The following is a 22,247-nucleotide window of genomic DNA, read 5'->3' on the forward strand; positions in this document are numbered from 1 at the left end:
ACTGCCTTGAAAACACAAGTGTTGTCACGGCGACGACGCTTGTGTTTTCGATGTTTCACGTCGGATATTTGGTGATTATACCCTTCAGAGCTATGTTATGGATTAATCTAACTTAAAACTAACTTCGCTGAACAGTATGGATCTAGTGAATTCACTGGTAAGTTCAGTATTACTTTGTTTCAATTACCTCTTGACTGAGGCACAGAAAAGACTACCTATAAGAAGCGATGCTAGACTTCTGAACAAATTTTTAAGTTTTTTTTTTAGCATATTTAACTGTTATTACAGGCATTGACACAACACAGAATGAGCTATTTATAAAGATTATTCAAATGTAATCGAATAACTAACTTCTCACTTCAGTTTTACTTTTAATTTAAAATGTATTATAAATATATATATGCCTCCTAACTAGGCATGGGCCAGTTAGACATATGCTTAGTTAAGCTCAGGTATAACAGCCCTGAGTAAATGTAGAACAGTTTGAGACTAGTTTAATATGTAAAACATAAATGTATTACATTATATAATTACTTGTCTAAAATAGAAAAGCTACAATCATTCCCACTGTTGATAAAGTAATGTAGTTTAACATTTGTTTGTTATTTGGACATTGTAAGCATGTAAATAATAATAAAAAAAACATTTTATGGTAGTCTTTAATGGCTATCACAGTGAAAATTAAACCTTTTTGCTCCTATGATATTTATAAAGTAAAACATGTATTATTCTGACACTAGCTGGTTAATTAGTTGGGCTATCTCCTCAGGCAGACCCTACAGTCAGCTGCTTAACAGGCACGCTGCTTAGCTTTGCCATCTTTGGTGAACCTTGTGGGAGTGATGGGTTGGCCCTGCAGCGTTACACCTGGCTTTTTACGGGTTTTGAAATGTTTGGAAACAGTAAAATTGATCTATCTCAGTGACGGACACAGAGGTGTTGCAGGTATCTATCAGGCTGCAGGCAGTCGGTGCTGCATTACTTTATGCTTCATGCAATAAAGTATAAACTCACTACTCTCACACTTTCTCTGGCATGTCATTGAAAGGAATTCAAATCAATGGGATATTGGTAAAGAGCTTTTGTGGAAGTTTTAAATGAAATGTTTATATCTTTGGCTTACCTTGAACCACATAGGCCCAAAGTAATTAGTAGTTACATGTTAAGTTATTTATATTAAACCAGATTATTGTTGATAGGAAACGAGACAGACATCTCTCAAAAGATAATGAAATACTGTTGTAGGAATATCAGCTTAAAAAAAAAAATATATATATATATATGTATTCCCTTCTCAGCAATTAATGGAAAATAACTTTTTGTTGCTATTAAGCCTTTCTTATAAGTGCGGAGCAGCATTTTGCAGGTTTCCGTTGGCATTTTGAAGCTTCGTCTTTGCTAATGAGCTTCAGGTCTTTGAGGCTGAAAGGCCTTCTTGCCATAACCATAATTTTTGGCTTCCTCCACGGATTCCCGACTTGATTCATGTTGTGTTCCTGGCTGGGCCACTCAAAGCACAAAACATTACTATTACCTCCAGTCAGAAGAAACATGTTGGTAAAATTAAAGGATTACGTTAAACCTGCCAGGATTGTGAGCAATTGTGGGCTTAACTTGGCCATTTAAAATAATAACCTCAGCAAAATGTTCCTGTTTATTTCAATGCATTCAGCCCAAGTTGGCAAACAAACATAACAGCAGATATTGGTGCCAACAGATCAGGGAATTATTAAAGCATGTTTTTGACTCAGTTCACACCGGTAAACATTCTGGTTTTTACTCATCTAAAATCCTGTTCAAGGTGTTTGATAAAGTGGTATGTTTTAAAATAGACTTTACAGTAAGAGAACATTAAAATCATATCTGAAATCCAGTGTGGAGCTTGCAAGCCTCTTTCTATTAAAGAAAAAGATGTGGTGACCTCATTTAAAATGCTGGTTAACATCATGGGGGATTTGAGTTTTAAATATAGTTGTGACAGTGGCTGTTATCCAGTACAGAGTTAAGTTGCACTGTACAACAATGTCTCATCGAAACACAACTAAAAGCAATGTTTTTGTGTTCTTCTAATCTGTTTTTCTTTTAACCTACTGCCCTCGGAAACATAAACGCATCCCAAACAAAAAAAAAAAAAACAACCTAAGCCTAATCCTAAGGTAATCATACATGCCTAGCTTAAATGATATGTTTAGGTTTTGCTGGAATTAATGTGGTTGAGGATTTAGGCATGAAGTCATTTTCAAACTCGAGCTTTAATTACAGGCTGATCATTTAAACATGCAGCTATTTTTCGCTCTCTCTTATGTCGAGAAAGTCACTACCGCCGCTGTCCTTTTCCAACTTGCATGTGTTTACTCGTGTCAGTCATTTCAGTGCCTGGAACTTCTGGTCATCAGTTGCTTTGAGGCAGGCGTAAGTAGCTGTTATCCGAGTGATGTCATCTGGTCGTACGCCTACAGATGCACAGCAGTAAACAAAACAGAGTGAGAGTTTATAGGGGGAGTACAGCGACAGGGCCGTGTTGTGTTCCAGCCAAGATCGCAAAAAGTGATTTCTGGATGGTTTCTTTCATCTGCTGAGCCGTGCGATGACTTCAGCTCATAGACTTTATTTTGCTGCAGTTCGGTAATTTGTTCATTTCTCGCCCAAGGTGATTTGGTTTAGAGACAGACGTGGTAAAACAGCCGTCTGTCTCTCGTGTCCTGCTTTAATATCAGTTCATGTAGTGCTGTGATCAGTGCTTTGCAGATCGATCAAAATTTCCTGTTTGTGGGTGTAACATTTCACCATGTCATTCAGTCAGTCGTTCATACGTTGGAGCAGGATGTTGAAGACTAACAATAGCATTAGTGTTGCTTTTAAAAGATGGACAGGGAGGAGTCTTGTTTCTCAGCTGATGAGAATTTGTAACAGATCTAGATATCTCACATTTGCTTTGGAAACATACGTGCATTTGAAAGGACTTCTGTCGTGCCTGTATTGTTTTGGGTGTTGTTCCAGAAAGCATAAATGCTAATGAGAAGGCACGAAGCCTTTGTTGCTGTAAAATATTATTTCCATTTTTATTACTTTGAGTTGAGGGATTTATTAGACAGTCTTATGTTTTAGTAAAACATTTTTATTGTGTTCTGCATGTGATCACTTTATGAGATAACAACTTAACATTAATCGGCTAGTAGTTTTGCACCGGTCCTGCTGAGGCAGTTCTGAATGTGATCATGTTATTGTAGAAATTAAATCGTAGTCAAAGGATTCTTTCACTACATTTTTGATCGTCAGTGTTGGACTTCTACGCTAGTACACATTCTCAGTAAACAGTAGCTTATGACGCTAAAAGAAAACTGCACAGAAAATGTCAGACTTTCTCAGTCAAGATAGGACGAGGTCACATGCTTGAGAAAATAAGGAGCCTTTTATCCGAAGACTACAAAAACCAAGTTCACGAGACTCGGGGAAATCACCGCAGATAGGTTGTGCCCATGTGGTCTAAGACAGTAACCTTTGTGTGGTATTAAAAGTATGGGAACAGCATCGGGGTGAATTAGGGCTTCCATCATTAGGTCTGATTATTGAAGGTCAACAGGAGCCAGAGATGCCTTACTGCATTTTAGGGCAGATTTTTGGTGAAGGAAGCAGCGCAGCCTAGCAGAATGCACTCTGGATGAACGTGTGACAGCAAAGCATCACACAGACGGCTTTCCAGATCATCTGACAAAAGTGTGAAAGCCTTATTGGCCCGTTGTAAAGTGCTGTAAGATGGGAGACATTTGTAGCGCAGATATGTGGATAACCTAAGCTGTGGTGATGACTGCAGCTCAGCTCTGCTTTGAGTTATAAAGTAAAGCTGCTCGACTCTAAATGGTTATTAATTTTAGTAAATATAGACAGCCTTTGTAAATTGTCGTAAAAATTAAATATTATCTTTGCAAAAATAAATATAATTGTGGAATATAAACAATGTGGGAGTTGTGTGTCGGGTTAGGCTTTAACTTTGCTTTTTTTCAACCTTCATGAAAACATTTCTAGCTTTCCTTCTTCCATTTCTTACCCCATAAATCAAAACATTCAACTTCATTTGTTTTTATTTGCACCTAAGTATTGTGACACACATTTAGAGACAAATGGATGCATTAATTCTTCAACCGCACAGATCATTTAAATTGTTTCATTACATTTTCCATAGTCTTTTTATTTCAACCCATTTGGAAGAGTTAACTTGCAAATAAATATGACCGATCAGGATCCCTGATCAAGCCAAAATAAATTTAAGTGACCTTCCGCTTATAGATATTATTTATAGGAGTCACATGACCACATTTCCTTACATAAACTGGTTACCTGTATCAAGGTATACCAAGGTTAAAAAATTGAGTTTTTACAAATATTTTCTGACAGCCCATTTCTACAGTATAACCATGAAGGGTCAGCCAACTAGCCGACTGTGTTTTAGATATGCAAAGTGTGAATGAATGACCCTTAAAATGTAATAATATATTAGTATATTCTAATAATATAACATGCTAAGCTAACTCGATTTACTGTAGAGGATGCTTGCTTCTCTCTGTTTTGACGGAGAGCTAAACTTGTTATGTTTGGTGTCTGTTTCCTCTGGTTTTCTTTTCCTCACAGTTCATGTAAACAGAAGCAGGTTGTGTAATGGCAATAACCGTCCCATGTGAAACACGTGACCACATGGGGGACAAAAATAGGCGGTGGACAGTACGACATTCTGCACAATTAACAAAGAATTAGGCCAACAGATTTTGCTTTGCTTGTTTTCATTAAATTATTCAAGTCATTTAAGGAACCATTGCAGCTCTGTGCAAATGTGTTCATGTAAAAATTGACATGTAACTTATAAACTCCATCGTGTTTCTTTGGTCAAGAGCTCTCAGTGTTTTCTGTCCCCTAAGTCCACAAAATTTCTTTGTGTTTGGTAGTTTGTACATTGTTATCTTTCGGTGTTGTTTAGAACTCCAATGGTTGAGAAGTGGTGAGTTTAAGAGCTTATCTTAAAGTTTATTTTTTTATTTTTTTATTATCATAAAGCACCCAGTCAACTAAGTGATTTTCAAAGTAGCCCTCATGTGTGGCGTGTCTACCTTGAATAGACTGTAGATTGTTTGGGTGTGTCCTGAAGACCTCTGACCCTCTGCTTGATGTTCCTCTGTGTGACTTAAAGCTCTTTGCTGAAACAACTTGAAATCCATAACAGTCACTTTGTGCAACTCAGTCCTGTTGTCTTTACATGAAAGGCAGATATTTCAATCTTGATCACTGTATTACCTATTTAATTTATATCGATTTTTGCCTTCAATGATCAGAGATAGTTTTGGCTTGTGTATTTCAAAATGACACTATGATGGACACACACACACACACGCACGCACACACCCACACACACACACACACACACATTTCTGTCCAGTGTTCTGCCCTTGGGGCTGCGAAACAGAAGCCCATTTAAAGTTTTTAAAAGCAGCAGCGTGTCTCAGACGGAGGCTCAGTCACTGACACGAACAGCAACGCTGTGATCAAAAGAAAAGCAGTAGATCCACTTAACTTTTCAGTTGGTAGCTTGCAGCCGACTGTCTGCCCCACTGTGAGCGGAGAGCGAAGGAGCTTTAGCGGGTCACCTTTGTTATAATTGTAATGAAATGTCAGTGTGAGTCAAAAGCACAAGGAATTTATGCGAGACAGTTTTCACTCCTATCACACTTTTATTTGAGGTTTCTTTATGTGAAAATGTCATAGTTTTTCAATGTGATTAGTTGAAATGTATTTGTAATGCACCCTTCCTTCATGCAGCTATCTGCCAAATGTTTCCTTAGTTTTGGGAGTTCTTAGCTGTTTTCAGTGATTGTTTACTTTAGCATACTTTTGCATAAATGGTCAAGTATGCTATTGTTATTCCATAACATGTGTCCTGTTTCGGGGATATCTGGAACAATCTCTTGTGTTGGCTTTAATTAAAATTTTTCTAATAATTTTGAATCTTTATTTGTATGGCAGTTGGTAACCCATTCTTTTTTTTATTTTTATTGTGGCTTGGCTTTGTGATAAAAAAAGCTACCACCTTTTTTTTTTTTTTTTTTTTGGCTTGTCCTAAATTTCAGTCAACCACAGGTGTACATTTGTAATCATTTGTGGTATACATTGATGCACTTCTTTGGCTTATTACCTGAGCTTTATTAATGGAGTCACTTGCACATTTTGTAATCTGCATGGGGGACAGGAAGGAGTTGTGATGTTTGAGTCTGACCAGATTCTTCATGTTCTCATGTGGTTTCCTAACCAGCCTATCTAGTAGAGGTAGTGTATTTTGAATGTGGTGAAGCGGATGTGCTGATTTCTTAGAAATGTTTTCACATTTGGCTGAAACAGATCAATGGAACCCAGAGAAGCCAGATTGAACACCAATATTTTAGAGAGGGAATATGTTGCAAATGCAAAGCCAACGCGACCAGGTAGAATTTGATACGCCTCTCGTCACATCAGTTTCAGAGTTATCTTCACAAAAATGTTTGTGATGCCGACTCTAGGCTTTCTGTCTCAGCCTCTGCAATCAGGATAGCCAGTCATCTTATCATGTGAATCTTCAGATTGTTTTTCTGAGCTGTGCTCGCAATAATTTGAATTATTCTTACATGTCTTTGTGCAAAGAGTTGTCGAGACAATATCTTATCAAGCTCCTTTGAACAGAGTGAAAGAGAAAGTTCATGGTGCACTGTAATAACCCAAGTGGGCTCTCCATCAAGAATTTATTTTAGGATACTCTTCAGAAAGAATACCAGAAAGCAAAAATAGATTTGTAAATATAGTATTGATTAAAGTTTGGAAGCTTCTGAAGCCTTGCAGCTTGCATATAATTGAATACCTCCCCCCCCTTGATGAAAGTAGGTCATAAGTTCCAGCACTGCACAGCACATAGAAGATGCTTATTAAAGTAATGCTCCTTCTTTTCAGGATGCTTTTTGAACAAGACCATTATTATGAAGCTTCCCTACTTATTTCCCTACTTTTCTTTGCTTCTTATAATAAAATCTGTGGTACGGACAGAACACTCTTAGGCCTTGCTTGATTACCTTTATGTTTTATGCAAGATAGAAAGACATAAACTTATCTACGCTATTAGATCCAGTCACTGCTCAAAGCTACTGTGTGGAGCTGAGCTCACAAAAAAGGGTGATGACCTTTTTCCTTTGTGCAACAAAGACCAAAAAAGGAGTTGTGCTGTTAAACAAGTCTACTTCTGCTTACTTATTTCTAATAAAATGTAAGCAGACTTGGCGCATGTTATCGCAAGGGAGCATTCTGTTTAAAACTGGCCATCAACATCTGCTTATTTTTGCCTATCAGTCCCTCTAACACACATTTGTTTTCTAAAAAATTATAGAGAAGCCCCAAACGTATAAACAAGTCTGCATTTCGTTTGAGTGAAATAATGTTTGTGCCTTAAAATCAAACTAAATTCAGTTAATGACCAGTTGGCAAACCTTGTTTCACATTATGGTTGTTTTTTTATTGTTGATTAAATTAGTTTCAAAAGACACACGCATTGCAGTTATTCTGAGTAAGACCGTGATGCACCAAACCATTGGCCAGAGATTGGAATCGGCCAATTGTGTCTTGATTCGCTCTGATAGTGAGCGGTTGGATTTTCCCTTCTTCCTTAAATATATCAAAAGAGTTCCCAACATTTTCGGCCTTTAAACAGATAATGTTTAAAGGCCTAACAAATTATAGAAAATGCCAGGGCATGGAGAAAATCTTGTAATTTTCTTATCATTTTCCGATGTACTCACAGAAAATGGGTACATTTTTTTTACTTTATAGTCTTTAGAAAAAGAAACATTTGCATAAGTCAGAATTAGAACCAGCAGATCAGATAAAAAAAAAGAAAAAAAGATGGAAATCAATATCAGCCAGAAAAAGTCTTTATTGGTTCATCTTCAGATGTAATTTAAAACCAGCCAAATCGTAAACCTCCTGCAGGATCGATGAGAGCCTCAGATATAGTTTAGTAAAAGCAAAACTAGAAATACGTTAGGAAGGAGTTTGTGTTTGATGTACGAGTACATTGAGAGTCATGTCAGTTTTACTGTGTCCTGAATAATCTGAATAATACATGAGCACTTGCCACCACAGACACAATGTTTGTATGGCCTTTTAGGAAAAACAGCAAAATGTGTCCACGTATATGCCCACGAGCCCACATTTAGCTTTTATATAATTTATGTGTGATCTTTTCCTCGATCAAACACACACTCCGATTAAAAGGAGGAGTGTAAGAATAAAGCATGCCTCATGCAATTAGACATGTGGGGCAAATGATGATTTTTAACTTTGTTCTACTCTCTTTATCTCCCTCTTATCCTCTCAGAAGTGGTTGCCTAGAAACCTGCTGTAGGATGCATGAAAATGGCAGGATTAGGTCAGACAAACCTTTGTGAAGTTAGTCATCTGCTGTGTGGAGGTGTTGCTGAGAATGCAGTTGGTATGGCATAATGCTGAAGGTGTCATGCTCTCCTCTACATGCACTCCTTTTATGAAATAAGTATGTAATATTTAAAGTTCCACCTCCACCTCCATGAGCAAATTAACAAATAAAGCTATTAGTGTTTATGTCTCTATCTACAGACAACAATCCAGGGTTATCGGTTATCTTGAGTAGACATCTCAAGGAAAGATAATGTGTTTCTGTGGAACGCCTCACGTAGAACGGCATACTGGTTACTAATATTTTAATTCAACTAATAATAGCTTGTAAATATTACGTCTGGTTTAAAACTGATCCATTTGATCACAGAGTCGATACAATTAAGAAGGGATGAAGAAGATACATTGATAAAAGGCTGTGTTTCAGCTGCTCATAAGGATGCACTTAAAACTGTAAATTGCCTGGACTTGTATAGCATTTTATCAGGTCCAGAGGACCTCAAAACACTTCACACTACAATAAGCCTGATTCACACACACATTCACACGCTGATGGTGGCAAATTAGGATTGTAGCCTCAGCTGCCCTGATGCAATCTGACGAGGCTGTGACCCTGTGACTACCACTAGCAGGCAAGGTGGGTGAAGCGTTTGAACTGGCAACCCTCCAGTTACAGGACAAACTCTTACTTCCTGAGCCTCTGTCGACTTTATTACGTTGATTTGTGTGTGCCCAGGATAACAAACCACTTCAGCGTTGGAATCTTTGACTCATCTTTAAGTTAAAGATTGTTTGACCAAACAAACATAGAAAATGAGCTTAAGAGAGCTTTACACCCTGAAAACAGCGACTTAATTTGAACATTACATTTTACTCTATTCATGCCGGTTGCCAATTCTTACTCTCGCTTGCTTGTCTTTGGTTGTGTCTTAATGCCATCCTGGACACTAGTAACATGTTGCTCTGTTCTCTTTTTTGCAGGTATGGCCTCACAAGTCTTGGTCTACCCACCACACATTTATCAAACCCAGACAAGTGCCTTTAGCAGTGTGAAGAAACTCAAAGTTGAGCCCAGCAGCTGTGTGTACCATGAGAGGGCACATCCGCGGACCTTTCTGAACAGCAGAACCGTTGGCATTGCACACGCGACCAAACAAGCCCATTCGTTTGTGAACCGAGACTTAGCAGTGGGCCTGAGAGCACGTGGAGGAGAGCATTACCCGGTGCAGACGGTTGTGGTTCGCGGCGTACAAAGACAACAGCCTGGTAAAAGAAGAGGGGGACCAGGCCCGCTTGTGGCCCAGCAGCAACAGGAGGCGAGGGCCGTCGACTCACAGGGCAAGGAGCAGCAGCATCAGGCGGTTGAAGAAAGTGGGAGCAGCGGTGGAGCAACAGGAGCAGGAGGAGGGGGAAGGGGAGAGGGCTGCAGTGGGGGAGCTGAGGAAGGAGGAGAGGGGGAGGAGGGTGACAGAGAGGAGAACTGTGAAAGTTTGAACTCAGCTGACGGCTCTCAGCGATGTGGGCTGAAACGTAAAAGTGAGGACCTGGATAACCGAGGCAGCACCATGCAGATTGTGGAGGAACTGTCTATGTTGCCTGCCATGTTGCAAACGACGAATGTGGGGAATGCAGCCGTTACTGCGCCGACGGCTGTTGGGGCTGGGGGAGGCCCCTCCAAACAGGGTGTAGGGCATGGGGGTGTATGTGCAACTGGAGGGACAGGAGGAGGTGATGGGGACTATCAGGTAGTACAGCACGAAGTCCTGTGTTCCATGAAGAATACTTACGAAGTGCTAGATTTCTTGGGTCGAGGCACGTTCGGCCAGGTAGTGAAGTGCTGGAAGAGGGGCACTGGGGAGGTTGTGGCTGTGAAGATCCTGAAGAACCACCCTTCGTACGCAAGGCAGGGTCAGATTGAAGTTGGGATCCTTGCACGCCTGAGTGGGGAGAACGCTGATGAGCACAACCTGGTGCGGGCCTTCGAATGCTTCCAGCACCGCAGCCACACTTGCCTCGTATTTGAGATGCTTGAGCAAAATTTGTATGATTTCCTGAAGCAGAATAAGTTCAGTCCGCTGCCACTGAAGGTGATTAGACCGGTGCTACAGCAGGTAGCTACAGCTCTGAAAAAATTGAAGAGCATGGGTCTGATTCATGCAGACTTAAAGCCAGAGAACATAATGCTGGTGGACCCAGTGAGGCAGCCCTACAGGGTGAAGGTCATAGACTTCGGCTCAGCCAGTCACGTGTCCAAAGCGGTGTGTTCGACGTACCTTCAGTCTCGGTACTATAGGTGAGTACAAGCATAAAGGTTTCTCACTCAGTAAATAGTAAACACATTTAATTTGGAGATTCCAATTGTTCTCTTTTAATGAAATCTCCTCCATACATTCTACAGCAACCTGCATATTTAAGAGACGCCTTCTTTGGGTTAAACATGTGACCTTACAGCTGACTGGTCTCTGATGTCCTTTGTTATTGTAAATATGACAATCATACTTGACAGATTTTGTGAACAATCTGTGTTGCTGATTGGATTTATGAAACTTATATTGTAATTCACCAGCCAAAAGCAACAACTTGAGCAAAACAACTTGATACTTGTAGTTACTAAGTTCATAAGTCAGATACAAACCAGTTGTAGAAGTGTCCTATATTAGCAGTTAGCCTGGATAGCATTGGTAAAGGATGAGCCTGCATGTATATTTTTCAGAGGATATAGATATTTACCCTGCCTCACCTATAAAAAGCCCCAACATTTCTGAATGCACAAAAGGAAAAGAACATATTTTTGAGTTTCTGACTACTCAGTCTGGCGACCAGCCAATTTCTTCTGTGCTTCTCTAATTGGGCGATTTTTATTTTTTGCAAGGCACCTGCTAGCAGTGTTTTTCTGCTTCAGACTCGTTGCTCTCTTCATGGAAAGTCCCAAAGTGCCTTTGTCAGGAGCCTGACAATGACGCAGGACATTCATTTATTGTAACAAAAATGTTATTATGACAAAAGAAGAGTGAAAAATACATGCTGGATTGAATATTTATTTAGTTACCAGAGTTGTGACCAAGTTTTTGAGGACTACAGTTAACCCAGGATTTTCCAAGGTTTTGTTTTTTTTTTCTGGTTTGTCCAGTGCATCACTACTCTTAAAAGCTTTTTAGAATTACATTTTACCAGTAAAAGTTGACAATAAGTCAATAGTTGACATATTATTGTCAATTGCATGAAATATATACGCTAAAACAGCTTTAAATGCAGAATGATGATTTTTTTTGGCTCTAGTGGCCTTTATTTGATAGTTAATTGACAGGAAAGTGGGAAGACATGCAGCAAAGATCGCCAAGGCCGGGAATCGAACCTGCGACAGCTGCGTCAAGGACTAAGGCCTCCATATGTGGGTTGTGCTATACCCCTGCGCCACCACAGCACACCCCAGAATGATATTTTTTATAAACTTAGCTTTAGACCTTTTTAATTAAAATATTCTCTGCTTAAAATATTAGGTAAATTAAATTTTATGCTCAAAAGCAACTCATACAGTTTCTGTCATTTGGTATCTTAATGGCCATGCAGTCACCGGAATTATTGATTTTACAGTGTGGAAAACACTTTAGTAGATGGTTAGCATGCAGTAGGATATTTTATGGTCACTAGAGAGTTAATCTGAGTGAAGTATTACCAGACCTGTCCTCAGTTAAACTCCCACTTATCCCCGAGATGCTGGTTGGCAGTGGGGTTCTCAGTCTGGGTAGAAGGCAGTGGCATAAAGTGCTAGCTGTCATTGTGAGCATCATTTGCATAATATTTGAATAATTTTCATTGCCTCCACACTAAGGAAATGAATCAGCATGCTTTGCTGGGAATTCAGATTATCAATGAAAATTGATGCAAAAGGGAGTTGATAACTGTCTGCATTTGCATTTCCAGTCGATTTTCTCATTGTTCAGAGTGAGCAGAGAATACTTTCATTGAGCTACAGTTACACGTGATTAGTGGAAAGTTTTCTTTTTTTCCTTGGGTACATTTTCATTAATCCTTTCTCATTCAATGAGCTGTTTCTGTAGAAGCTATTAGCGTTGTTGTGAACGCTCTTTATTTCAGGAAGTCGCTCAAAATAGAGCTGTCATAGTTTTCTGTGCTTTTGTGGCTGGAGGAAGTGAACACCACAGCTGCTGGAGTTCGTCAGCGCTGTCAGCCTGAAGCTTTGGTGAACAGCCGTTTCTCACACGTCATGCGTGGCGCTGTATTTTGATACAGCACACATCAATACCTCTGCTGACTTGGTAATAATGTCAGGGGTCTGCCTGACTTCGCTGAAGTTGAATAATGTGCTGCGGAAACAGGCTCATAAAGAAATGATTGAACTGCTTTTGGAATGTTGGACGGCAGCGTTTACCCACTAAGCATGGTCTCACAGGGATGTCTGCTTAAATTTTGTTTGACATAAAGCACAGAGTGTTTCATTGGGGGAAGTGGTTGTTTACAACATGGAAACCAGAGTTACAATGTGCAGAAGTAATCGGAGGATGAAGTTTTCCAGGGGATTAGATGCTCGACACTTCATAGGGCACCCTTTGAGGTCAGTGACTGTTCTGGCTAACTGTGATGGCAGGGTTTCCCTCAGAAAACCTGCTAAGCTCATTGTAAGGGCACTACCACCAGTGGCCCACCGTGTTTCTCTGTTAAAATGTTTTTTTGAAAGTTGCAAAAATGTAGAAGTCCACAAGCAGGCATCATAATTTGGAAATAATAGCATGTGAGGCCAATGGGCAGGTGAAGGGATGGCACAATTGGCGCACACCCCCCTCGTGCCTAGTAAACCTAGTTCAATCAGTCATGACTGTCACTGTTACTCGTGTATAAAAAGCCCTATTTAGAATAAAGAAATGACACTTAGCCTGGTGGGAGGGAGCAAGTAAAGCCTGGCAGCCCGCCAGCCTTATGATACACTGGGGAAAACCCTGGATAACCAAGACAAACCCTGTTGCTGTCAGCAGAATAATGGCGAATTCCCTGCTCATAGATACATCTTCTACTGTTTTGACTTGATACTGTACGATATGACACAATTCAAATCTTTCATTTGCGTTATCAGCTGCAGACGGCTGCTGCTTCTAAATGCAATGTCTGTAAAGCCGTGATGATATAGACTGACGTCTAACCACCGTTGTGTTTCTTTTGTGGGCTTGTTGCATTGTTTTGATTTGGTACGTGCATTGATCCAAATCAGTTTACAAGTAAGAACCAAAGAGAGTGCTGCTCTGAACGATTTTGTGACAATCTCTTTGCACAAATGAATTTAAACATTGTCTGTGATGATGACGACGACTAAGCTGCTTCAGATACTTCCTGCAGTCAAAAATAAATAACTAAATTCAGACTCCAGGCAACAAACTTATTATATATTCACTAGGCATGCACACATTGTAAAAAAAAAGAAAAATGAAAAAAGTTTCATATACTCATAAGCTTGACAGCACAATGTGGATTCTCTGTTCAGCTTGTTCAGGTTGCATCTTAGCTAAACTAAATGAAAAGTAAAACCAATTAAATATTTCATCATTATCATCAAAGATTAATGGGTGAAATAGATTATGACTAGATTTTTATTTTTTTGACCCCATCAGTTGAAACAACTTGAATGAAAAAGTCTTGAGCAACTTCTGTATATTTTTTCAGGTCATACATTTTATGAATAGCAGGCGTTGTGGTTTTTGACTTGACTGCAATGTTGGGACAGAGTTCCAGCAATGACTCAAAACCAAATACATGCAGCCTACCGCTGCTTAACTTGCTCTCTGCATCATTGGCAAGAACACGCAAAGCATACTGTGAAGGAGCAGCGTTGCTGAGGCCGAGCGGAGAGGATGACTTAAAATAGTTCATGGGACTCTGGCCAGTTTGCTTTGACTTCTATAGATGGTGAAACACGTCGGCATCCAAAGTCTAAAACAGACAGCCTGAAACACTAGAGACCTCCCACCTACTAACTCAAGGTCAGCCAGCTCATCTGTTTTTAGTCTATTTTTAATGCCACGTTGCATTTGGTTTTGTTTAGTAAAACTATGTTGTGCTTGTTTGATTTTTATAAGTTTTTTTTTTGTTATTTGTGTTATTATTTTGATTTCTGTGTTGTTTTTTTTTGTGGTTACATTTTTTACACTTTGGACAAGTCTATTTTTTGGAGCTTCAGGTGACATAAACAAAGTATTAAAAATATGTTCATTTACTTTGCTTTTTAATTTCCAGAATGTTGTATTCTACTTTTGCCATCCCCTTAGAAGTTTAAAAATAAAATGCTCTTGACTAGTGACCAAATTTATTTCCAGTGATAGATAAAACGGTACTATACTACTCATCTTTTATGAACAACAAGATACTTTATGTTTACAGATATGTAAAAAAAATAAAAAAGTAAAGACAAAGAACAAAACATTCTTTGGGCAAACATTTTTATCAGTTCTTCCTAAATGTCAGCAGCATTGAGTATTTAGGAGAAACAGAAAAATGTTGAAAAGTAAAATCTTACCTATAAATGCATTAGATTAATAGATCAGTTTGCTTTTAATGCATTTTGTTTAACTTGTTACTTTTTATTTATTATAACTGCTAGCTTTGGGGTTTTCTGAGCAGACACTTTTATATCAGAGACATCTCTGGTTAGTGGAAGTGAGTGGAAATGTGTCTCTGTTGTCTGTTCACTGACCAGAGTAAGAAGGAAAAAAAAAAAGCATCTTGTATTTGAGCGGCTGATACGTTGGTCACGGGTCAGTCTAGCCAAACTGATAACCAGCCTAATCGGGTCACCTGCTGGGCAATCTGTGCTTCCTTATGTTTTGGGATCTGTGCATGCTACATTCTTTGATTTAGGATATGCTCTTATTCTTTATAAAAAATATAAAAAAAATAAAAAACCCTGTATAAACAATACAATGCAAGGACATCCGACTAGATATAACTGAGTTTATGCAGATGTTTTGTGAAAGCTACTTTGCAAACCTCTCTTTGCCTCACAAACTTGATTTTGTGTGTTGGCTAATGAAGAGAAGCTTTTTCTAAACCGTTTACTGCCCTCTTTTTTGTATGATTGGTTTTAAACTCTTGCGCACCGTTTAAAACTTGGAAAAGAGATGAAACAAATCCTAGCATAATGCTTTGATTGTGTTCTCACATGTCTGTTGTAAATTTTATTGCACTTTTATTACTTCGTGCAGCCAACTGTTGTCACGTGTCCGTGACAAACATCTGCTCTGCTTCACCATTCTAGCTAACGTTGTCTCTGCTGGTATTGAGGAAGTAGTGAAGTTCTGTGTATATACTTCGATGCCAATGTTGCAGTAAAAACAAAATCTATAAGTTAAACATTACGTTTCTGTTATGTTCTGTATTTTCTGTGTAGTTGTTTTTGAGGTTTTCTGTGTTTAGTCCTGTCCTGTCTTCCCTGTTGTTTGCTTCCCAGGTGTGTCTAGTTACCTGATTACCCTCCCTGTGTATTTAAGCCCAGCTGTTGTCTCTGTCTCTTGTCGGGTCCTCGTCTACTGTCGTCGTATGTCAGTTGTTGTGTGTCGGCTCTCCAGTTTAACTGAGAAGTCCTTGTCTGCTTAGCTCTCATTTTCAGTCTTCAGTGTATCAGTTGCTACTGGTAATTAGCTGTGTGCTTTACTCTCTGCCGTGCCGCCTGTATTGGACTGTTCTTTATTAAATCATCTTCATCATCACCGTAACCTGGGCCTCAGCGTTAATCCTCACCACCTCACAATCGCCGCTTCTTGATAATTTCAGTTGTCGGCTACTAATTCCACATGGCGTTTTAGAGTTGGATATTATTCATAACAGGGAAAAAAAGAGAACAAATATGAGCTCAATGAAAACATAATTATCCTTTCTCCTGTAAGATTATTGGTGTTATTCCGGCAGCAAGCTGAGGTCCAAGAACATTAAGCGGTGTTACATTGCTACTTTACAGTAAAAGCTAATCTTTTCAGCATGCCCTTTGAAGCTGGTAGTATAACTGTTGGAGAAAACAAAAGCAGCATTCAACGATTAAAATGAACCTCCTGCTGCGCATTTCATATTCATTGGGATAAAATGACTTGAGATGGTATATTTTGAGACTGAGGCCATGATGCCTCTCTTCCAAGGATGTCAATGACATCTTTATTGTTATTGCCTTTGTTTGCTAGCTTTGTAGCTTAACTTTATCGTGAATCAAGCAAAATCTCCATATTAAAATTTCAAAGTTGACTCATTCCGGCAATATTCACGCCTAAGAAATGTGTTTCAATCTTCAAAGAATGGAAGTGATTAAATGTTCTTTGTCTGCCCTCTACTTTAGAGTGACCTGAATAACAGAATTAGACTCATAAGCTTTCAAGCATTAATTGTATTAAACCTCAAAACAACAGAAGCGAGTTTACACCTAACCTGGGGGAAGTAAACTCCACGTTGACACAGAGCTCAGTTTAAATCAGTAAAACGTGTGTAAAGTTTTGTGTCTTTAATCCAAAGTCTGGGCAGATTAGAGTGCATGTGCCTCTTCCTCCCTCTGCAAAGCTGTCTTTGTGTTCCACTTAATAATGCAGGATGCCCAGAGAGTGTGTGGAATTACAGTTCCTGGAAGAGACATGCTTTAAGCCTCCGCTCTCTCATTATGAAGCAGCCATGCTGTCGGTCTCTCGTTGTGACCGAGCTTTAAAGCATACTTTTGTCTGAGCCCCGCTGAGTTTCTCTGATTCTCAGTTTTGGTTAAAGACCTGTGTGAGCACGCTGCACACACTGATCAGCTCCGAAGGTGTGGCCAGCCATGTTTGCTGTGCTGTGGGCAGTTTACACACCGCCTCTCCCTCTGAGGACAGAACAGGGGTGAGTTACAGGGCTATTTCTGGACATTGGTATAATGGCCATGAATAAAAAATGATGATGAAGTTAATTTATGCCCACTAACATGTCTCCCAATGCCAACAAAGCCATGTGGAAATTAGTTACTTCTCTCGTTGGCAAAAAGAAAGTTTGTTTCATGTGGTTAGGTTTTTTAAGTAAAGTGTCATGTATGTATATATTTACTCAGGTTTTTATTCAGCCTCTTCTACCTCTGGTGATTTAAAGCAACAGGAGACATAAATGTATTAATAATAAAGGCAGACTAAGGCCAGCAGACATGTTTGAGTACTTGCCCATACTCAGGATAGAGGAGCTGACTCATTACATTACTTGATACATCCCTCCAAACTTCAGTCGGTAATTCAGTGCATACAAAAACCATCATGTTTGCATTGTTTTACAAACAAAACATTTCCTTACAATGTGTAACTGAGCAGTAGGCAGCGAGACGTGTTTGTACGGCAGCAGCAGGTACTAAAACAACTGAGCACAGAGAGAGAGAGAGAGAGAAAGATGATGTGTTTCCAGGGAGTTTTTTTTTTTTGAGCTACTTTGTTTTTTTGCCAAGAGAAACAAAAGCATGCCACCGCTGATTGGGCTTGTTTTGGTTTCACTCTGGGATTGGCGTCACACTTGAGACAATTGATATAAACCCAGTCCATGTTTACCGCTTTGCATTTGGAACATTTGTGTTTCTTGTTATTTAAAATCACTCTTTATTGTTGTCAAGGGGTTTTATTAAGTGTTTGTTACGTAACACAAGAGACAGTGCGGGAACTTTTGTGGCTATCAGGCAAAAGTAACATTGCTGAGAACAAATGTCTGGTTCTTAGTCATTCACTTTCAGTGTTAGTCAGCAGATCTGATATGACGCGTCCTTTCATTTGTAGATCTCTAAAGCATCACAGTTGAATTGACTGTAACAAACTGACTGTATAGTTTTTTTTTAATATATATATGTAATTCTTCCTTTAGGTGTTGCTTTGATGAATTGAGTAATTTTGCAGTAAAACGATACTCGTTTTCCTTCTGTGTTATCCGTCATGACACAACTGAGCGACGCACCTGAGGAAGACGAGATATGTCAGCGTTTGAATTTGTTCCCATCTGTCTGTTCTGTGGTTTTTGCACGTGGTGTAAACATCACAAGGCTTCTACTTCTCCGCTGTTCATTGGCTCCTGGTGTTTTACGTCATTTTCTTAGATTGAAAAACAGGTTTGATTTGAAAGGAGGTGGGGGACAAGGGACAAGACCTTCCTTGGGTTGATCTGGATGGAACCGTGCAACCATGGCAACCTCCACCTCATCTCTTCAGGCTATGCAACAAAGACGTGCTGTTTTCTAGTTTATTTTTGTTTCAGTTTAGTTTCACTGTTGCGCTAATTTTATGGATGCAGCTGGAAGGAGTGAGAACCACAGAGCACAAAGAAAGTAGGATGAAGTGGGGATTCATACGCTGGAAAACCGCACGCATTCATCCACCGTCAGACAAGATTTTCAATGAGGAAGTGGCTTAAAGTGCAACAGAATCAATGACCGTTAGGGGCTGATTACAAAACATCTGTCACTCCAGTGTCTCACTAAAAGGCTCAGTGGCTCTCATCAGATACTATGGAAGATGTTTTTCCAAAATAAATATCCACTCTGCCAAAGCAGGATAGTGGTGATAAAGCAAGCCGTAAAGAGCTCCTGTCCAGTGGTGTGTGATAAGGGAAGTTTAGTGTATAAGCAAAGCAGCAGACTTTTTTTTTTTTTTTCAACAAACATAGCTTGTTCATTATGTCATGACATGGGAAAACATGTCAAGCTGTTTAAGCTTGTCCTGTAAAAAAATAAAATAAAAAAAAAAATAAAAAATATATATATATATATATATATTTATATATATATATATATTGTTTAAGACATGCTTGTGAGATTGAAATAGCCAGCATAACTTCCTGAGTGCTTTTCGAAAGCGGCGTTGGCTAACCCGCCAACTGTTGCTTGTGATTGTCTTTGAGTGATAAAATGATCTAAAACCCAAATTTAGCGCGCCTCGGACCTGCTGTTGCTGCACACGCCCTGCGTGCTTTAAGCCCCATATGGCTCTAAAGACGTCATGGAGGAGGCATTTCCTGGGTCACTTTAAATATGTCCGACATAAAAGCACAGGACTCTTCTTGGTCGGCATGCTGAGCTTTGTGGAACAGCAAACACAGGATGTAACAACAGAAGATCCTGCATCACTCTTTAGATCATTTCTATCCTCTGGATTGTTTCATGCCGGTAAACGGTTTCACATTTATTTGCTGAACAGAAGCGAAACGGATCCCCGTTACTCAAGTTTCCCCGTTTGCTTTTCTATTACCGTCACCTGTGCAGATGAGAAAGGAATACTGAAGTTGAAATAAATATCAATTCTTTGCTTTTTTTAAAATGTAATTATGATTTAACAGATAAAATAATATTCTGATTATATTTATCGGTCTTGGTTGACTTTTGTGAAATGAACAATGAGACGTTGCGTCTTTTGTACACACATCTTAGTGGTTCTAACAGCCTCCTTCACCACTCCTTTCACAGAGTAGTGAAGTAATAAAATGACTAGCTATGAGGGCACAACGAGGCGCCTCACAGGAAAAAAAAAAAGGGCTCACTTTGTTTCCAGACTTGAAGGTCTGTCAAAGTTTTGGTCCCGCTGTGGCTGACCTGCTTACCCACTGCCACAGCAGGCTGCGACGTGGCTCTGTCACACACACACAACACCGGCTTACGCGTCGGTTAGCTCTATTACACATCTACGACAATCCCATCAAAGCGAACGTCATCAGGAATCGCACAGCTTTATCAAACAGGTGTTAACTGCACAAATACGAAAAGCCCGATGTGTGCAGATGAGGGTTTATGTCAAAATGAAGGACTTTTCTTTTATATTCTATTTTAATACGTTAACTTCTGTTTTTGTGTAGACTTTTACAAGGATTTTTCATATTGTCGTCCCACCGCACACCCCTTATGTGTGTAAAACATTTTTTAAATAACATGTTTTAAACATGTCGGTATTTTGTGATTAAGATGTCTAAATTTTTCCTGTTGCAGTTTGCTTTGGACTCACAGATGTGTGTATCTGTCCCACAGGGCTCCAGAGATCATTTTGGGATTGCCGTTTTGTGAAGCCATAGACATGTGGTCCCTAGGTTGTGTGATTGCTGAGCTTTTTCTGGGCTGGCCTCTTTACCCCGGGGCCCTGGAGTACGACCAGGTAAACAACCTTCTTCTCACCTCTCACAGTTTATCGGCCAATGGCTTTTGGCCGCTATATTTGTCAGGATTTTGTCATCCTAGCACAGAACTTATGTTGTTATATGACTCACTCAGCATTTTCTCCTTTTTTTTTTCTTTTGCACCCATCTTTCATGACTCAGTCTCTTTTTTTGGGACCTGTTTTCTTCTGCGCTTTAATGTTTTTAAGTGGACTTTCCTTCCTTTGAAGCTACACCCATATCTACAGCCTCCCCGTCTCCTATTTCCACCTTGAAACTGGAGAGGCCGATTGCGTCCATCATCTCTCCTCTCTTACTACTTTTCTATTCACCTACAGAGGATGGAGTTCATTGTATTCCTTTCTGGGTTTACTTACAAAACAGCTTCCCCATTAGCCAGTTTTCTTCTGCTTTTCCCAAAAAGCATGTTTCCATTAAAATGTAAATGTAGTTTTTAGAGCAATGTCAATCAACGTAAAACATAAAAAAATGTCAAAGTGTAACATTTACTTAAGACGTTCATTACAGTATTTAAACTTTTAAAATAGTGACACCTTGATCGGACGTCTTATGGACAGTATTGTAAAAACAAACATGGCGACTTCTTGTTAAACCAATGAAGATACGCTGCTCATGTAGCTTACAGTGAGAAAAATGTGGCGCGGTGCAAACATGTTTCTCGGTGACATACTTACCTGAAGGGTTGCGTCAGCTGGTGTGTGTTACAGTGAGCAGAACAGCACATTCTAGTGAATGACGGTATGCATGTTGGGAGCTGCTGGACGCCTCCCCTTCCCAGCAGACCCCTGATCTTATCTTCCTTGGACTAGACAGATCAGGGCTTATGTTGAGCGGCTTTCTCCGCCCTCCCCCCCCCCGCTGCAGAGCCGTGTATACTCACAACCTGCCAACAGAGTCTCAGTTAGAGCCTCTTCTGTCCCTTGCAGCATCCCATATTGCAACCGCTGCACTCACAGCGATGTATTTTTGTGCTCTGGCATCGTTTTTCACCCTTCACAGAACTGCGACAGAAGAGATAACTCAACATCTCCGAAAGGAGATTTGACTTGAGCACAGTGGCACCAAAGTCTAAAGATGATTAATCTGTTTTCATAAGAACAAGTCAGTCTGTCGGCAAAGCTGCTTTAGAAATATCTCGGGGGGACCTTCTAAATTTAATATGGGACTGTCTGGAGTTGATAAGATGAGGACAGAGAAAAAAAATTCTACAAAAAAAAAATATATTGCCACTGTAGGAGACAATGACTCTGAAAACTAGTAGAAGTTAGAGAAAGGCGTGTGTAAATTTATTGGCTAGAGATCAAAACCCACCAGATTTAATCGGTGACAGAAATTGAAAGTTGGACGTGGGCTTCCTTTTTATTCTTTGTTGAAATGTTAGCCAAGTAACCTGTGCTATGCGACGCCTGTCCCACATGTCTACCTCCGCCAAGTCCTGACTGCTGTCGCGAAGCAGGGTGCAGCATGGAAATGTCCACAGCGGTCAGTCGAAGCCATCAAAGAGCAAAATTGTTATTTGTGCTTTGTAAAGTTCTCAGTGGCACAAAAGATCTTTGAAATAAACTGTTTTTTTAAAATATTTGCTCCTTTATACATTGCTTCTGTTTCTTTTTTTTTTTTTAAAGCTACTTCTCATCATTGCACACATTTACTGTTAAGCAAAG

At 39.6% G+C, this 22,247-nt stretch overlaps 1 protein-coding gene across 4 annotated transcripts in view; it reads left to right on the plus strand.

Moving 5' to 3' along the window:
* The window catches only part of hipk3b (homeodomain interacting protein kinase 3b), a 37,349-nt gene that overhangs the window by 603 nt on the left and 14,499 nt on the right, over positions 1-22,247 (plus strand). For 3 of the 4 annotated variants that reach the window (XM_016670378.1, XM_007549833.2, XM_016670380.1), the window contains exons 2-3: positions 9,421-10,732; positions 20,438-20,561. In XM_016670378.1, coding sequence (XP_016525864.1) covers positions 9,421-10,732; positions 20,438-20,561 — 1,436 coding nt within the window. Of the gene's footprint in view, positions 1-50; positions 158-9,420; positions 10,733-20,437; positions 20,562-22,247 lie in introns of those variants that run through there. The other variant, XM_016670379.1, reaches the window with a different exon arrangement.

This window comes from Poecilia formosa, unplaced genomic scaffold (genome assembly GCF_000485575.1).
Source record: "Poecilia formosa unplaced genomic scaffold, Poecilia_formosa-5.1.2 Scaffold33, whole genome shotgun sequence".
NCBI lineage: Eukaryota > Metazoa > Chordata > Actinopteri > Cyprinodontiformes > Poeciliidae > Poecilia > Poecilia formosa.